Source organism: Toxotes jaculatrix, chromosome 9 (genome assembly GCF_017976425.1).
Source record: "Toxotes jaculatrix isolate fToxJac2 chromosome 9, fToxJac2.pri, whole genome shotgun sequence".
In the NCBI taxonomy this organism is placed as follows: Eukaryota; Metazoa; Chordata; class Actinopteri; family Toxotidae; genus Toxotes; species Toxotes jaculatrix.
Genome location: NC_054402.1, coordinates 1126581 through 1144275, shown reverse-complemented (window position 1 = coordinate 1144275; position 17695 = coordinate 1126581). Strand labels below are relative to the sequence as shown.

The following is a 17695-nucleotide window of genomic DNA, read 5'->3' as shown; positions in this document are numbered from 1 at the left end:
CTCCATGTTAGCTGGACAAAAATATCTGGATCTGTCTGCTCTGTGTTTGCTTATGTGAGTTTATCAGCACGTTAATGAGTTTGTGCGTGTGTGTGTGTCATGGCGGGCATGTGGTGTTATGCAGTCGCGAGGCGTCGCATTCACAAGCGTCGGCCGAGTCTGATTGGCTTTAATGACAAAACTGAAGAGCAGCATATTCCTCAGCTCCCTCCCCTCGTGCCAAAGCGATGACGAGGAGCAGATTCCTCGGGCCCGGCGCTGAAATTAGATCAGACCAATCTGGAGAGAGTGTTCGGAGGCTCGCGTCAATGGACGTGCAGAGAAAGGGGAGAGATAACGCCGGCAGGAAATCATCAGATTATGGAAATAATTAGTTGTCATGGGTATCAGTCACTATTTGATGTGATTGGGTGGATTTATGCAGCTTTATGCAGCAAGCCTTGGATGGCCGGCTGAGAGGGAGTGAAGGGGGGAGGTGGGGTGGGGGCTTCGGGGGTTGGGTGGTAGAGAGACGAATCGTTCTGCTTTGGCGTAGTGATGCAGCACCAGCTTGCATCTGTTCTGTCAGACTGTGATTACTGACACACACTTTGCTTCCACTTCACAGTTTACAAACCAGATGATCCCTCTGTTGGACAAGAAATGATTTTATTCTTTGTTTTTCTAACTGTGACAAAATTCGTTAAATTGCTGCAAATTGTCATAAATGCAATAAAAACGTACAAACAAAAGGCAGGCATGAGGACAAAGGGCTCAGAATGCATACTGTGGCTATGTGTAATATTTTTCTCTTTCAGCTTTACTCGGAGTTAAAACAGCCTAAGCTGCAGTAGCTCTCTCTGACTTCCTGTTTCCTGTTTCCTGCTGCAGAGGAAGGCGAATACTTCCTGAAGGTTTTGATTCCCAGCTATGCGGCGGGTTCAATCATCGGGAAGGGAGGCCAGACCATCGTCCAGCTGCAAAAAGAGACTGGCGCCACCATCAAACTGTCCAAATCCAAAGACTTCTACCCCGGTAAGACTCCAGCACCACTGCTGCTGATGGAGGGATAGAAAACTTCATCCACAGACACGTCACACTGTTACTTACTGTAAAATAATGACATACTCTGTTACATAAAGGCAAAATGGAAAAGATGGATGGATGGATGGATGGATGGAGAGGTACAGCTGCCTATTCATTTATCCGTCCATCCTCTTAAAGGGAATGAGGGATGGAGGGAGTGTGTCAGGATGAACAGATGGATCAGTGAAAAGTGTTTTGACCCATTAAGGAAGCATTTCATTATCTCAGTCTTCATCCATCAATTTTTCATAATGCTAAAACACACACCCACTTACAGTACACGCACACACACACACACACACACACACAGTGAGTCTTACTGCTGTGAGGCTTTTGAGTGAGTTTCCTTCAGATTCAAACAGATTCATCCTGCTGCTACATTTATTTATAAAAGCTATGCTGTCCGTGTGTGTGAGTGTCTGTGTGTGTGTGTGTGTGTGTGTGTGAGTGTCTGTGTGTGTGTAGGTGTGTGTGTGTCTGTGTGTGTGTGTTGCCCTGAGTTCGTGTTGTGAGTCTGAGAGTCCTCGGGGACAGAGGGGCCTTGGCTGGGCTCATGTTACGTCCAACACCCACATACACACACAAACTCACAGTCACCCAGAGATCAGGATTTCAGGATCAGAGGTGAGATTGTATTTGTCTAAACTCTTAATTCTGCCCTGATGTGACATGTGACTGAACTGGTGAGGACATGAAGGCTATGCTGTGTGTGTGTGTGTGTGTGTGTGTGTGTGTGTGTGTGTGTGTGTGTGTGTGTGTGTGTGTGTGTGTGTGTGTGTGTGTGTGTTTCTGTGTCAGCCTGCTTGTACTGTCCTGCTGTGAGTCAAAGGTTTGGTTTGATTGTTTGAGCTGTGGAAGAGATGAAATTGAAGGCAACATGCATGTTGTTTCTAATCACACATGTGAAAATACATGTACTTAGCACATACTTTGCTAAATACTTAGCAGCCTTGTGAAAACCCTATAAACTGAAGTAGTGGCGAGGAGGCAGGGTTCCTGTACGTATGTCCAGCATCCTGTGCTCCACATTATTGTTAAAGCCCTGGCAGCTTAGAGAAAGATGGGGAAAGATGGTGGTTTGGGTAAACACTGAAAAAACACTTTTTCAATACTTAACCAAAACCACAATCTTTCTCTAACCTCACCCACGTGCTTAGAGCTGCCTAAACACAACCATAAAGTCATTATTCGTGCTTCGGTTGTCGTCAGGAGTTGGATCTTGTTGGAAAACAAATTACTGGGTTTTATGAGTTTGCAAGTTTTTTATGAACATGTTTGTAATGACACAAAATCATCCAAACATAGTACATTTCCAGAGCAGAGAGGAATATCATCTGAAATGCACTGTGCATGTGTCTCTGTGGTTTGAGTCTTTCACTGCCTCCACTTTGCATAACCTCAAACCACGTGGAAAAACGGTGTTGTGTTAAGATTTAAGTGCCTTCACATGCATCCAGTTCAGCTGTGTGCGCTCAGTGGCAGGCTGGCTGGTGGCAGACAGAGTCAGTGTGGCGAAACATGTTTATATGACCCAGATCTATTACTACGATGCATAAATTTCTCTGTGAAACAATATTTGCACCCTCCAGGGTTCCTGTAAGGAGTAAAATGACCCCCGGAGGTAAAATTACAGTCATGTGCATCAGCAGCCGTACTGAACAATCCCACCTCCAGTTTAACTCCCAACAGCCTCCCAGTGTTGTTGTAGCGCCTGCAGAGTCTCTGATGTAATAACTGCCCCCGAGCCAATCACAGCATGAGGTTTCTCCAGCTCTGCTAGAGACCCGTCGGACACACAGCGAACGGCTCGTAAATATGTTTCAGAGCGTCAGCCCGAAATTTATGTTGGAAACGTGTGTGTAGGTTTCTGTCTGTAAAGGGGCACAGAGATACGCTGCTGCACAGAAAAAAACATTCGAATGAGAAAATGATTTTACAATAACGACTGTTGATAAAAATCCAGAATTTTTCATGTTTAGGCTCAAAATCCCAAATTCAGTCAACCAGCCCAACTCTCAAATCTCAGAGGACCACACTGGTAAAAAAAAAAAAAAAGAAAATAATACAATACTAAGAATTTGGCTGTTTGAAACATGAATTTCAGTGTGACGCATTTTGGAAAAAATAGTCAACACTGTGAATAATTTTCCTGTAGAGCTTAAATTCTCTTCAGTCTGATGCGCTTTTTTTCCTCTGATTTAAGCTCCTCCATCGTCTCCAAGTGTGTGTGTGTGTGTGTGTGTGTGTGTGTGTGTGTGTGTGTGTGTGTGTGTGTGTGTGTATCAGTGCAGTGTTGGGGTCTGCAAACAAGCCGCCGTTGTTTGACACCGGCACACACGACTCCTGAAAGCTCTGCCAGCTAGAACAGATGCAAGGTGCAAAAGATACACACACACACACACACACACACACACACACACACACACACACACACATACACACACGCACAGACACACGCACAGACATGCAAAGGCACTCACACACAATAGATGCACTGAACAAACAAACCTATACAGTAAAAAAAATTCATACATGAGCACATAGTTTGCTGGAAGTGCATATAATCACAAAAATATTCACACACACACACACACACACACACACACGGTTTGTTCGCCAAAATTGCTGCAAAGCCGAGAAGAACTGAGAAAGAGGCGAGGAAGGGAGACAAGTGAAAGAAAGAAAAAAGAAAGAGAGGGTTGTATGGGCCCTGGTCTGAAGGGGAGGACTGAAGGAGCTGTGTGTGTGTGTGTGTGTGTGTGTGTGTGTGTGTGTGTGTGTGTGTGTGTGTGTCTGTGTGTGCGTGTCTGTGTGTGCGTGTCTGTGTGTGTGCGTGTCTGTGTGTGTGCGTGTCTGTGTGTGCGTGTCTGTGTGTGTGGGTGTGTGGTGTGCACCCTTCCTCTGCACTGAAGGGGGCATCTGTATGCAAATGAGACACGGTTCTTCCTGGGTGACAAATCAAAAGGCCCACCTGCTGCAAGGGCCCGTCTGTGTGTGTGTGTGTGTGTGTGTGTGTGTGTGTGTGTGTGTGTGTGTGTGCCTCTGTGTGTGTGTGTGTGTGTGTGTCTGTATGTGCCTCTGTGTGTGTGTGTGTGTCTGTGTGTGTGTGTGTGTTGGGAATAACAGGGCCAGTCTAATGAACAGAGTAGAGTTACTGCTGTGTCTTGGCCAAAGCGTCTCATTCCTCTCCTTTCTCTCTCCTCGGAAGACATTAGTCGCCCTCCTTTCCTCCCCCCTCCTCCCCCCTGTACCCCCCCCCCCCCCCCCCCACACGCACACACACTCTCATCCCAGCTGTCATGGAAAACCTGGCAGAGGTCACTGAAGTTTTGAGAATTTCATCTCATTGTCCTGGGAAATGTTTAAAAAATAAAAAAACTGAGAAAAAGTTTGAACTTGTCACTGCAGTTTCTCCATTTGACCCAAATTTGAGCATTTTTAATTTCCTCGTTTCAAAATAAATGCTGTTCGTAGGTTCAGGGATGCAGTTTGGTGTGAGGTAAACTTGTCTGGAGACCTTAAAGGAATGAAAGAGAATTTTGCCAAAGTCCCACAGAGTGAATGCAGCACTGAGCCAAAACGAGAAATGATCCAGCAACAAGAAAATCTGATATTTCAACGCAGATGATAAGAAATGTGAGTTCGTTTCCAAAATTAGATCATTATTATTAAAACTAAAATAAAGCACCTCTGGCGCTAACGCAGATTCTTTATCACAAAACTCCAGCTGTGTTTGGCAGCATTTTAAGCACAGAAAAGCTGGATCCAGCAGATGAAGTTAAGATCAAAAACAAAATCCCCTAAACTGGATTTTTACAGAAAATACATGAATATATATGTAACATCTTTAACATGAAGCCTGTAACTGCCCCCTGGGGGAGATGAGAGAGGACACGATGTGGAGAAACACAACAAAAACACAACGTGAGGCTAAAAATAAAAGATTCAGGACGTAAACAACTGTGAGAGTTTCTACGTGCAGGAGGGTTAAAGACGCACAGACGCTACAAACCAGAGAATCAGAACTCTGTTTTCAGTTCTCCTTTCCTCGGTCTACATTCCTCCACTCATATGTCACACTGCTCTCCCTCCATCCCTCTCTTCCTCTCCTCTCCTCCCTATTTATTCATGCATCCTTTGATCCAGCTCCATCTCACCCATCAATCCTTTCTCCCTCCTTCTCTCCCTTGCATTATTCCTTCTTGTCCTCGATCCCTCCCTCCTTCCCCTCCATCCCTCCCTCCCTCCCTTCCCTCCATCCCTCCCTCCCTTCCTCCCTCCCTTCCCTCCCCTCCCTCCCTTCCCTCTATCCCTCCATCCCTCCCTCCCTTCCCTGCCTCCCTCCATCTCTCCCTCCCTTCCCTCCCTCCCTCCATCTCTCCCTCCCTTCCCTCCCTCCATCCCATCTATCTGGAAAATAGTGCAGCAGCAGCACTTAAGCCGACGACCAATTAGCAAGGAGCAGCAGCACTGGGGGACGAGACAGGCCACTATTCATCTACACACACACACACACAACTATGCAAGTCACCATTCACTATTATGGCACAACAGATTTATTACATACCCATACAGTACAAGGCAGCGCCGCCTCCAAATATAGCTTCTGTCTGTCTCACTCTCTCTTTCTATTTGTTTCTCTCTCTCTCTCTCTCTCTCTCTCTCTCTCTCTCTCTCTCTCTCTCTCTCTCTCTCTCTATTTTGTGACAATGCTGTGTCTGCAGAGCCACAATCAGGAAGAGACAGTTTTCAAAAAGGACAACAAAAAAACAAACCCTTTTCATGTAGGTGTAAGGACATAAAACATGAAACACAAACCCATGTGAATTATCTCTATTTTCTCTTGAAGCAAATGAATTAATCAACATTTTGGGAAATACTCTCATCTGATCGCTGTGTGAGGGCGAGACAAGAGGACGGACATCTCACTGTCTTATGTTGGTGTGTAAATTACAGAAATGTCGGACTGTTCCTTTAACAGGTTTCAGTAGCTCAGGCGTTACTGAATCATCAGCTAATGAACTTTAACAGCATCAGTTACTCACAGATGAAAAACCAAAAACAACATACTGCATTTGTGGCTCTGTTTCCCTGATGTAGTGTAACAACATGAGCCTTATTCCACCTTCATGAGCTCATGATGTTGGTTGAGTGTGTATCTGAAGTCATGCTCTTCCTTCTCCTCAGAGGTGCTCTCAGAACTTACTTTAGTGGTGAAATGAATCTGTAATTTTCTTTCACTTGCAGATATAACTTTGTTAATGTTCCCACTGTTGCAGATAATAATTCCTTCAAAGGTAAACAGCAGAATCAAAGCAGTCACTGGAAAAAATGACTTCTGTTCCTTTTAATACTTCCCAAATGAATCCATTTAGATTGGATCTCTGCATCTATTGGTTCATCAGTTTGTGCAGAGAACAAATACAGCCGCTGCCGTTCCACATAAAATATTCATTCACGACACCTGTTTTATAATTAGAATCGACCTGCTTCCCTCCTCTTCTTCTTCTCCTCTCCGCGGAGATATTGACCTCCGGTCGGACACAGAGGCAAAGCCATGAAGACAAACTAAAAGCTGGAAATGAATTAGTATTGATGCCGTCAAAGTTTCCTTCTCCCGTCCTGTTTCCGTTTTATGGCTACAGTTGAGTTTCAGAGCCTCGGAGCCAAGTGTCTCGCTGACTGCCACAGCAGACAGGCGCTGGAGTAATCGTTAGAGAGCTGGTTTTAAGAAACTGTCACTGACGTTGAAGAACAGAGCCGGAGTCTGTGCATTATTCTTACAGTGGAACTTGTTACAGCAGTGATGTTCAGTAGAATGCATTTTGTGATAATATCCTGTTTGGAGCCATCTGTGTGACCTCTGACCTGCTCGGTCCTTTAGTTTAGTTTGTCTGGGTGAAAACTCAGGTGGCACCATTTAATAATCTGAGTCCTGAGTGTGTGATTAAAAATGAGAAAATGATCTGGACCAGTTACAAAAACCAGAAAGCAACAAATATCTTTATTCTGTTCTTCATACTGTGAGAGCTGAGCTCAACAACGTGTGTGTGTGTGTGTGTGTGAGTGAGTGTGTGTGAGTGAGTGTGTGTGTGAGTGTGTGAGTGTGTGTGTGTGTGTGTGTGTGTGTGTGTGTGTGTGTGTGTGAGTGTGTGGACCATAGTATCAGTATCTATTTGTGCCCGTGCGCCCCTCCCCTCCCAGATCAGGACACATTCCTACAGAAGTGACTTCACCTCCACATATAACCCACATCAATCCAAACTGAATCCGATTGTTAATGAGACGCCCTGAAGGACGAGGACCACATGTTCCGATCTGACTCACGTTCACACACGTTCACTCTGCCGTCGGTCTCAGAGCAGTTTCTCATTAGCTGCTGAGCAAAAGCTGCAGCTCCGTTCAGTCACACGTGATAATAATAGACCTGAAGACTCAGCTGATTGTTAGTCAGCGTTATGGTGCAGTTCGTTACTATGTGACCAAAACTCTGTGGAAATTCTTACTTTTATAATTTTCTTGTTTGATTATGATTTTTAAAAAACACATTCTCTTTTCTAATTATGGATTTGTGTCTGATCACTTCTGATTATGGTCGTCTCAGACTCTACCTGCATCACTCTCTCTGCATCCGACCATTTTCTTTTTCTCTTCTTCTTTCTCTGCAGTCCGTCTCTGTCTCCTCTGTCTGTCCTCTGTCACAGCGTGCCACCATTTTAGAGCTTTATCTCTAATCCCACGCCATGATTGCGGTTTTCAGTATTTAATATCCCGTCTGCACACACACACACACACACACACACACACACACACACACACACACACACACACACAAAGTCAGCACACATCTGTCCCAAAAGGCCACATGAACCAGCATACTAACACACACCTGACTCACACACACACACAGACACACAGACACACACACAGACACACAGACACACACACAGAGACACACACACTGCCCCCAGCTTTTATCGACATCACTGATTTCAGCATCCTAAGCCTCTTATGCAGCTCTAAGCTTCAGACTCAGAGATGGAAAACTGCAATATTACATATCACACACACACTCACACACACATGCGTACAGCTGTAATGAATTTCCTGTTTGTTAGCCATTTCCCCTCTTCATTAAGCGACTTATTCATTACAAATGTCTGCTGTTTATCAGTTATAACGAGATGATTTCCATTAAATTAGATTCCTGCTTCGGTTCCGTCTGAGTTTGTTGAATTACTATGGTAAATCGACGCCAGTTAAAGTGTCTGCACTCTGAGCTCCAGCGTCACAGCTGAAATTTAAACCCCTCAGCGTGTCTGTGTCATTACTTTATTAACAATATTTGAGTTAGAAAAGAGATTGTCAACACATTTATGATTTATGGTACGATGCTTGCGTGGAGTACACCCTGGTCTTCAGTCTGCCTTCAGCTGTTTTCATCATTGATCATCAATCAGTGATTTGTTTGCTTTGGCTGTGACAGCACTAAAACGAAACCTGCTGTATACTGTACATGTCTGTGCTGCTTGTGAATCTGGCTCAGTTACATCATACAGATGTTACCGCAGACTCTAAATAAACAGATAAATTAATACAAGCTGCAAAAATTGATTATTTTTGCAACCAATTAATCTCCTGATTGCTTTTTTAAAAATTAACTGAATAATCATTTAGTTTAGAAAATGCCTGAAAACAATTGGAAATTCTTGTCACAAGTTTCCAGAGCCCGAGGTGAAATCTTTTAAATGTCACTGCTTCACAGTTTTAATTACGAATTAAGCAGTTAGCAGAAAACGAATCCACTGAATCCACTCATTGTTTCATCACACACAGAAATGAATAAGTAAATACTAGTTATTAGGAACACACATTTTTTTTGGTGCAAAGGATGATGAATCAGAAACGAGTGATTTTCTGAGGAGAAGACTTTTCATTTAAAAGCCTCAGATTAGTGACCTTATCACTGAGGAAGCGAGCTGCAGCTGAAACTGACGCTTTTTTATTTTTGTTTGTGTGTGTGTGTGTGTGAGTGTGTGACGTCGGCCAGCGGGCAGACAGGCTGAGTAATGCCTCAGTACCAGTCAGTGCCATGCAGACAACCGACAGACCATCATACCCCAGCACTCCAGCGTGAGAGTCACACTGCAGCTTCCATCACACTCACAGGCAGAAATGTTGCTTAGGTTTGTACAGCAGCAGCTTTTTAAGAGGAGGTTTGACTGTTGATCTACAATGGGACTGTATGTCTAAAAAGGATGAAAATAAAAAGATCAGCAGCATGAGAAAATAACCCTGCAGTTACATCAGTCAGTTGCTGATGTTATCTGTGAACGAGCAGACTGTATCCTGAGCGTTAGAACAAGGAAACTGCGAGAGAAGATTTACAGCCTGTTTGTTTAATGCACACATGAAGAACAGCTTCAAGAAATACATTTTTATATCCCATATTTGATTATCAGCTAGATTTTAGAACTATTGAATGGCAGCCTTCAGATGATGAATTCCTTCTCAGATAGACACCGTGTTTGGAGCAGACGAGTTCTGTAGGTGAAAAGGTCGAATGAAAAGTGGCGGAAGCTTGTTGCTTCCCTCTGAAGTGGCTTTCTGAGTGTGTTTCTGTGTTCAGACGCTCCAGCGGGAGCTGAACCTTGAACCCCGGCAAGGTCGCTGCTGTTCTCCGACGTGAACTCATGCAGAAAGAGACCCCTCAGCCGTGGCAGCATTTATACCACACTGACACACAGCTCCATCAGCCGCCTCAGCGTCAGGCTCAACCCACCAACCCCTCATGCACAGGGAACAACAGAAAAAATATTGTTTTTACACAGTTGTTTACATGTTTGTGTTTAATTAACTCTATAAGAAGAAACTGAGTTGATTCTAGAAGAATTAGAATTTACTTCCAGTTTCAGCTCCTGAGGGTGACTCTAATTTCATAGACATGTGACCCGGTAACACCCAGGTGTCTGACAGGACAGGTGTATTTTACTCCCCCCCTCCCCTTTCACCCAATTACTCCCCACCGCTGTAGCTCTGGGGCCACATCAGTCAGCCCCCTGCTGCCCGCAGACAGGCATGCCAAATCAATCTGTGCACCACATCTGCCACATGGAGGGCTGAGACTGGGCGTCAGGATACACCCACGGCCGTAACAAAGCCTGCATTGGCCTTTTCTCTTTTGTGTGACTCTGCATTCTCACATTTCTTTTTCTTCCTAATATGTTTGTAATTCTGACAGTCGGCAGGAGCCTGCAGCTCTCAGAACAGCACAGGTGATCGTTAGAAATGAAGAAGCTGGTGATCAGTATTGGTTTTGCTTCACCTCAGTGCTCCCTCTCTGTCTCTGTCTCTCTCTCCGTTTTCTGCCTTCGTGTTTAGACTTTTAATAAGGCAGCGTCGAGGGTCCCAGTGAGGCCAGCTGTAAATAGAACAGCAGGAAGATGGCCGGCCTGCCCGCAGATCAATGCTGTACTTTGTGTGTGCGTGTGTGTGTGTGCGTGTGTGTATGCGCAAGAATCTCAACTCTTGCTTACTTGCCTGTCTATAAGTGTGTGAGTGTGTGTGTTTGTGCATTTCTTTCTGTGTGTGTGTGTCCTTGGGAAGTGGTGGGATAATGCAGTCTGCCAGTGAAATACGACTGTCATAAACCCACTCAAACACTTTCACTGCCTCTCATCCCAAAGTGCACAATCACTCACAAACGTACACACACACCCTTAGAATAATCACCATTGACCACGACTGCAGATCTTTGTGTGTGTGTGTGTGTGTGTGTGTGTGTGTGTGTGTGTGTGTGTGTGTTTATTGCTGAGATGATCCCGGCTGTGAGAACACCACTGGTAGAACTAAAATCCTCAGAGTGCTTGATTAGTGACCAGTGTGCTAATTAAAAGACTAATCCACAGTTATTTTTTTTGTTTTGTTTTTTGTTGTTGTTTTTGTTTAACCGTTTTATTTAACTGATCAACTCAAAAATCCTCTGGCCAACAGCAAATGAAATGTTTTTTATGGTTCCAGTTTATTTGGAATTAAAAAAAGGGAAGCAGTGGGTAGTTCACACGAGCAGCAACAACCACCATGATTATACGAAGATGGTCTGACTGATGATTGGAGTTCTGCCATTTATTCCAAGATTTTCATTTTAAAATGTTTTATTATACATCATCAATATATTAAACCCTGCAAATGTATTAGATGTGTTTATTCTTTTTCTCCTCACTCTGTAAATCATCGTGCTGGCCTCCAGGCTGAGAGCTGCTGTGATGAATGGGATTTGCTTGGATTCACATCTATAAGCCTCGTCCTTTAATATTAGATACACACAGACAGAGCAGCGATCTGCAGCTCACAGCCAAACAGGAGAAGTCATTTATTTTCCTGATGACAGAACAAACCTGAACAAAATGTGGATTTCAAATCACTTTTGTTTTATTCCAGCAAACAAAGGATCTCCTGCGCTAAAAGAACTGAACTTTACATATACAGAGAGAGAGAGGGGGGGAGAGAGAGAGAGGGAGAGAGTTAAAGATTCCACCTGCCACTCGCAGCATCGTGCCGCCCTGCAGTCACTCAAACTGCCGCGTCATTGTAAAGGTTCCTCCCGTCTCTGTCGTGCCCAGATGAGGTGCATCTCTCTGGGTGTGGGATCCACTGCGGCTCCCAGGCTCCACTGAGGCCTCCAGCCTGACAGGAGGCCCAGCTCAGAGGCAGCTGGACTCGTGTATGAAGCTGCTAAACACATTGTGCAGTTGATCCACCTCCAGGTCTGTTTAAGATGTGGAAAACTCATTTCCAGCAAGAGGGGTTCTGACAGCTAATATGCAGAGTGTGTCACTGAGCTGGTTTCCATGCATAGACTCTATCATTTTGACACCAGTGAAATTACATTAAATTGTGAATGGATATTCAGATTTCAGCCAAATCTCTTGATTTGTTGGGGCATAAAGACACAGGTGGTGCAGCAAGAATCCACAGGGCACGCACTTGTACATGCACCGAAATATGTGTGTCTGCATGGGTCCAGTTATGTCAGTGTGTGTGACAGATTGAAGAGCCCAGTCAGCACACAGAGAGGAGGGGGTGGGAGAGGAGGAAGGGGGAAGGATCGAGCAAAAGAGAGAGTGAAATAAAGAGGAGAAAGGAGAGGGCAGGAGGAGGAGGAGCAGTTGAATGTGCAGAGGTTTGTAAAAGCTCTGAGGGTTTCCAACTGTCACAGACAATAGGTGGAGGCAAGGCGCTCTGTATGACAATAGGCTCTTTGACCCCGGTCAAGCTAGCAGGGGGGAGGATGGGGGAGGACAGGGACAGAGGGTGTCCCCATCTGCCTCAGAAGAGAGAGACAGAGAGAATGTGTGTGTGCATCTGTGCCGCTGTTAAATCTGTACGCTCGTGTTTATGTGGTGCATGAACACACACACACACACACACACACACAGAAGGTGCACAACATTAGTATCACCACACAAAGCTCATGCACAGACTTTATAGACCTCAGCCTTCGTTTCTCCTCCTCTCGTCTCTGTACATTCACAAAGTGCAGTCCGTGATGTTTCGTTTTAAATTTCAAATCTTTACATTTTCAACTTGTCAAAATTTGCCCCTTGCAGCTGGACTGAATCTGCGTCTGCTCACCTGACTGTCCACTAACTTTCCATTTCCATCATCTGCACAGTTCACTTTGAGCTCAGTCTGACCTTTAGGCGGCCGCTTCAAATTTCTTTTGTTTTCATGTTGATGCAGTTTCTGTGAATACTCTGTGCTGGTGACCCAAAGTGCAAACACAGGCCACAACGCACACGTTCAGGCTCTTCTGAGTCTGTCTGTATGACTAAAACACGTTCCCATGGCTGATGCTGTGACAGTGAACTTTTATTTTACTGTGTGTGTGTTTACGTGAAGATTTATGAAGCCAGTGTCTTCAATTAAAAGCAGCACGTAGGTTTGGAAGCTGCAGAGTCGTGTGACTGATAACAGTTGGTTAATACTGTTTCCATTGTGACCCTTTAACCACACTTCAAAATCTATCATGACCCAGACTTTGAAAACCAAGACCTCAGACTGAGTCTAAGTCAGCAGACTTTAACTGACGGAGCTCTCTCTCTCTCTCTCTCTCTCTCTCTCTCTCTCTCTCTCTCTCTCTCTCTCTCTCTCTCTCTCTCTCTCTCTCTCTGTCCCTTCAGTGTCTCTCTGCCTTTCTCTCTCTCCCTCTCATCAATGAGGCTCTTTGTTTGCTGCACTCACCTTCCTCCTCCTTAAAGGGAAGGCTACTCCTGCACAAAGCAAGGTTCTATAATGAAGGAACCTGCTCCTTTAAGAGCACATATACACACGTACACACACACACACACACACACACACACACACTCATTGACGCAGATGTGTGTGTGTGAGAGAGAGGTGCTCAGAGACATTAGCAGATTTAAACCTTTTAGATCTGACCCCTTTGTGCAACCAAAGGGGTGTTGCCATGACTACCACCAACGCTAAGTGTCATTGTTGTGGAGGGCCAATCAGGGTGGAGCGCATACGTCGCTGTGTGTGTGTGTGCATGTGTGAAAGTGTGTTTGATAAGCACTGCGTTCGATTTGACTTCAAGTAGTTTACTGACAGATTAACGTGTAAATGCAAGAAGCTATAAAGTTTTATTTTGATGTCATTAACGGTGCAGCTGCATCATAAAGAGTTAAAGCTTTCATCGTGGTTTTCTGTCTGATCCTCTGATGCAGTCTTGTAGTTTGCTTAAATAATGTCTCATGATGGCCGTGCGACTGCTGCGCTTCCAGAAAAGCTTTACTCAGTATTCCACTGCATACACAATTTATGATGTTATTAAAAGCTGACACACAAATTACAGCCTCAACTTCCCACCAGCGCTGCTTATTTCAGCGACTCTCAAGGACAGAAGGCGAGAGGATCTGGAAGCAGACCAAGACGGGAGGAAAGACATCCCTCTGTCTCCCTCGCTCTCTTACACCTGCTAGGGAGGGAGTCGGGAAGGAGGGGAGGAGGAGGAGGAGGAGGGGGGACTCCTCCTCTAGGAGAGCTGTCACTTTGATTCTCATCACCAAGGCAACGGGTGTGCAGTCCCACAATCCTCTGCTTTGTCCGATGGGGGTGGGTGTGGGTGTGTGTGTGTGTGTGTGTGTGTGTGTGTGTGTGTGTGTGTGTGTGTGTGTGTGTGTGTGTGTGTGTGTGTGTGTGTGTGTTGTGTGTGTGTGTGTGTGTGTGTGTGTGTGTGTGTGTGTGTGTGTGTGGTAGCTGCTGTGCTGTACCTCTACAAACCTGCATCTCACAGACACAGACACACACACATTCATCCACCAAGGCCTGGTACCATCGTCATAGCAGGTCGTGAAAGCAGCAGATCGCCATGGTGACAGAGACAAATCCAGCTATGTCTGCTATTTATGGGAGAAAGGAGAGCAGGCAATATTATACAGCCAAAGTAGCTGAAATTGCACTGTCAGTGTGTGTGTGTGTGTGTGTGTCTCTGTACATGATAAAGATGTTTTATGAAGAGGCCCAAGCCACGTTGCTCAGCCAAGCTCCTCACAGAGAGGAGCTTTGTCATGAGAACTGACAGATACAAGTAGCTGGGTGACAGGAGAGAGGGAGAGAGAGAGAGGAGGGGAGAGAGAGAGAGAGGGGGAGAGAGAGAGAGAGGGGGAGAGAGGGGGAGAGAGAGGGAGACAGAGAGAGAGGGGGGGAGAGAGACCCAGTTGTAAAATTGCATTTTTTCCGTTTTTACAGACCCCCAGTCTCTGGCAAGGGGACAAAGGTAGCCCTCTGAGACCCCTTAACCCCTCTGTCTCACACACACACACACACACGCCCCTCCCTCACAAAAGAGCTGGTTCCACAGCTGCCCCACGTCCCCCATCCTTCCCCACTTCCATTATTTTTAATCTTTTTAATCCCCCCCTCAGTGAAAGCTCCCCCAATGTCTCCCCCTTTCCCAACACCCACGCCCCCCATACTGGTTCCACCCCAGCCCCCCAACACCACCCCCTTCCTCCCCCATGATAAATCCCCCCTCTCCCAGTCTGAGGTCCCACAAAGCCGTCAGCTGTTGTGTCGTCTCTCTGACACACCGGCTGGACTCTCACTTTAATTATGAATCTCTGAACCTGATTACTGTGTGTGTGTGTGTGTGTGTGTGTGTGTGTGTGTTCATGTACATACGAGTGTGTAGTTAAATGTATTATGTGATGATGTGTGTTTATGGTCAGGGTTCAGTGTTGATCATGTGACAGATGGATTTCTGCAGAGAAAGGTGCTGATTGGCTGATGGTTTTCATGACAGGTTGATGTTTACACTGTTTTTAGTTTCTTTCTTTATTGTGTTTTTACTTTTTTCTCTTTTCTTTGGCCTTGTTATTTCTAACTTTAGTTTTTTCCATAGTTTCTGCTCGTTTTCGATATTTGATTCTACTGAAAGGGTTTTTTTATTAGCGCCAATTTTCAGAAATAAGCAGAACAAATCTGAACCGAATCACTTTCTTTTTGAGTCGTTTTCACCTTGTAAAATGCCGGTCAGTCACATTTTTCTCTCGTCTGTTCGCAGCCCGAGTGTTTTCCAGCCGTCATCAATTCTTTCTCATGTGTCACCTCATCAATAAACCTGAGTCCTGTAAAACTCTCGCTTTCATCCTCCTCCAGCCGTCTGTTGTTTCCGACGTCGCGCTGTAAATCATACAATCACGCTCCACGTGGTTGTCATTAATGAAGATGAGGTCACACTTCCAGTCAGACCCCACCCTCTACGCTCACGTGCACACACACACACACACACGGAAACATGCACACACACACACACACACACTGAAACATGCACACACACACAAACACTCACACTGATACTTTGTAGAGAGCGAGGCCTATAGATAGAGGGGGAGAGAGAGGGAGCTAATTAGTGTTTTAACTGATTGCTAATTGCCACTTTCTTCCGCCTACTTACACACAACACAGAGAGAGAGAGAGAGAGAGAGAGAGAGAGCAGTAGAGGCATCTTCTACTCCTGTTTTTATCAGGAACTCTTGTCATTTACTTCTAATTACACACATGTCCATCATGTCTTTTTTAAGTCTGCGCACACACACACACTCACACACACTCACACACACTCACACACACACACACACACACTCTGACCTCCTGTCAGATTTTCAACTTCTTTGTTGAGAAATTTTCAGGTGCAACTTTTGCTCAGACGTGGATCTGATGATCTGATGATCTGATGTTCAACCATCAGCTGTGTGATTCTGACCGACGTTACTGTGCGAGGGCGCACACAGTGACCCGGCAGTGTTTATCCTGGGGTTTGTGTTACAGTTTGTCTGTTCAGCTCCACATTACAGTATCGGAGAGGATCCGACAGTTCGTGTCCTCAAACTGAATAACATCATAAAAGCAGTTTCAGTATTTACTCCAACTGAATCTGCTGCTTCCAGGAAGAATCAACGACACCTTCACAGCCCTAAGTCAGTTGTAGTTCAGTTATACTGACGTTCGGTGAATTCTGGGCAGCTTTTCAACATGATTAGTTCCTGAAATGAGACACGGTGGTGCAGTGGTTAGCACTGTCGCCTCACACCTAGAGGTTCAAACCCCGGCCTGGGGGCATGTTCTCCCTGTGCCTGCGCGGGCCTTCTCCACGTACTCTGGCTTCCTCTCACAATCCTAAAACTAATTGGCTACTCTACATTGCCCGTAGGTGTGAGTGTATGTGTGAGTGGTTGTCTGTCTTTGTGTGTCAGCCCTGCGATTGACTGGCGACCAGGTGTGCCCCGCCTCTCGCCCGTAGTCAGCTGGGATAAAATTCACATGAGAAACTAAGTTACTGAATATCTTGTATAACGTGTGAAGCATTTTTCTGGCTCTGGTGTCTAATGTTTAAGTGATTTTGGGTATATATGTCTGATATGTTGATGATGATCCTGGGTGATATGATATATGATAAATTACATATTTATGACAATACAGATATTTATCATGAAGTGGTTAAAGTTACCAGTCTGATATTTTTATTTACATGGGTTAAAACACTTCTTAAGCCTTTTATAATTAACTTAAGCTTTTAATTATAACTTGTTCTGATATATTAACAACAAAAAGTTGTAAAATAACATGAGTGCATATCAAAGAACTAATTGATCGGGGGGAAAATGATCAGAGAAGTCCTGATATGGATTCCATGCCATTCGATGTTGTGACTGACGTGCTGTTTGTCGCTGCTGTTCACTGATCAGATCCAGTGACGCTGTTTCTTATTGTTTTTCTCTGTTTCACTAAAAGAAAATGAAACTGAAACCACCTAAAAAAGTTTCAGTGGCCAGAATCACGTCCATTGTGCTTTTGCTAGTCAAAACTATAGCTGGTGACATGAGACGACATTGGTATGAAGTCCAGAAACAGCCTTCTTCAGCCAGCAGTCCTGCTGACGGTCCACGGGTTGGCTGAGATTCCTCTGTTCGGTCAGACCGAAGGGAATCGGTCCGACTTTCGTTGATCAAGTTTCTCACAGTGTGAAAGTTTGGTAAGAGTTACAGTACAAGTCCTCTCCTTCAGCCAGAGGGTTTTATTTGTTTTTCCAGTGTGGATTTATGTCATCTTGGAAGAGCAGGGTGTA

General features: G+C 45.0%; 1 protein-coding gene across 1 annotated transcript in view; it reads left to right on the top strand.

Annotated features, from left to right (window-relative positions):
* nova2 (NOVA alternative splicing regulator 2) overlaps positions 1-17695 on the top strand; it is a 67131-nt gene that overhangs the window by 15913 nt on the left and 33523 nt on the right. The window contains exon 3 of the mRNA XM_041046570.1: positions 871-1014. Coding sequence (XP_040902504.1) covers positions 871-1014 — 144 coding nt within the window. The remainder of the gene's footprint in view (positions 1-870; positions 1015-17695) is intronic.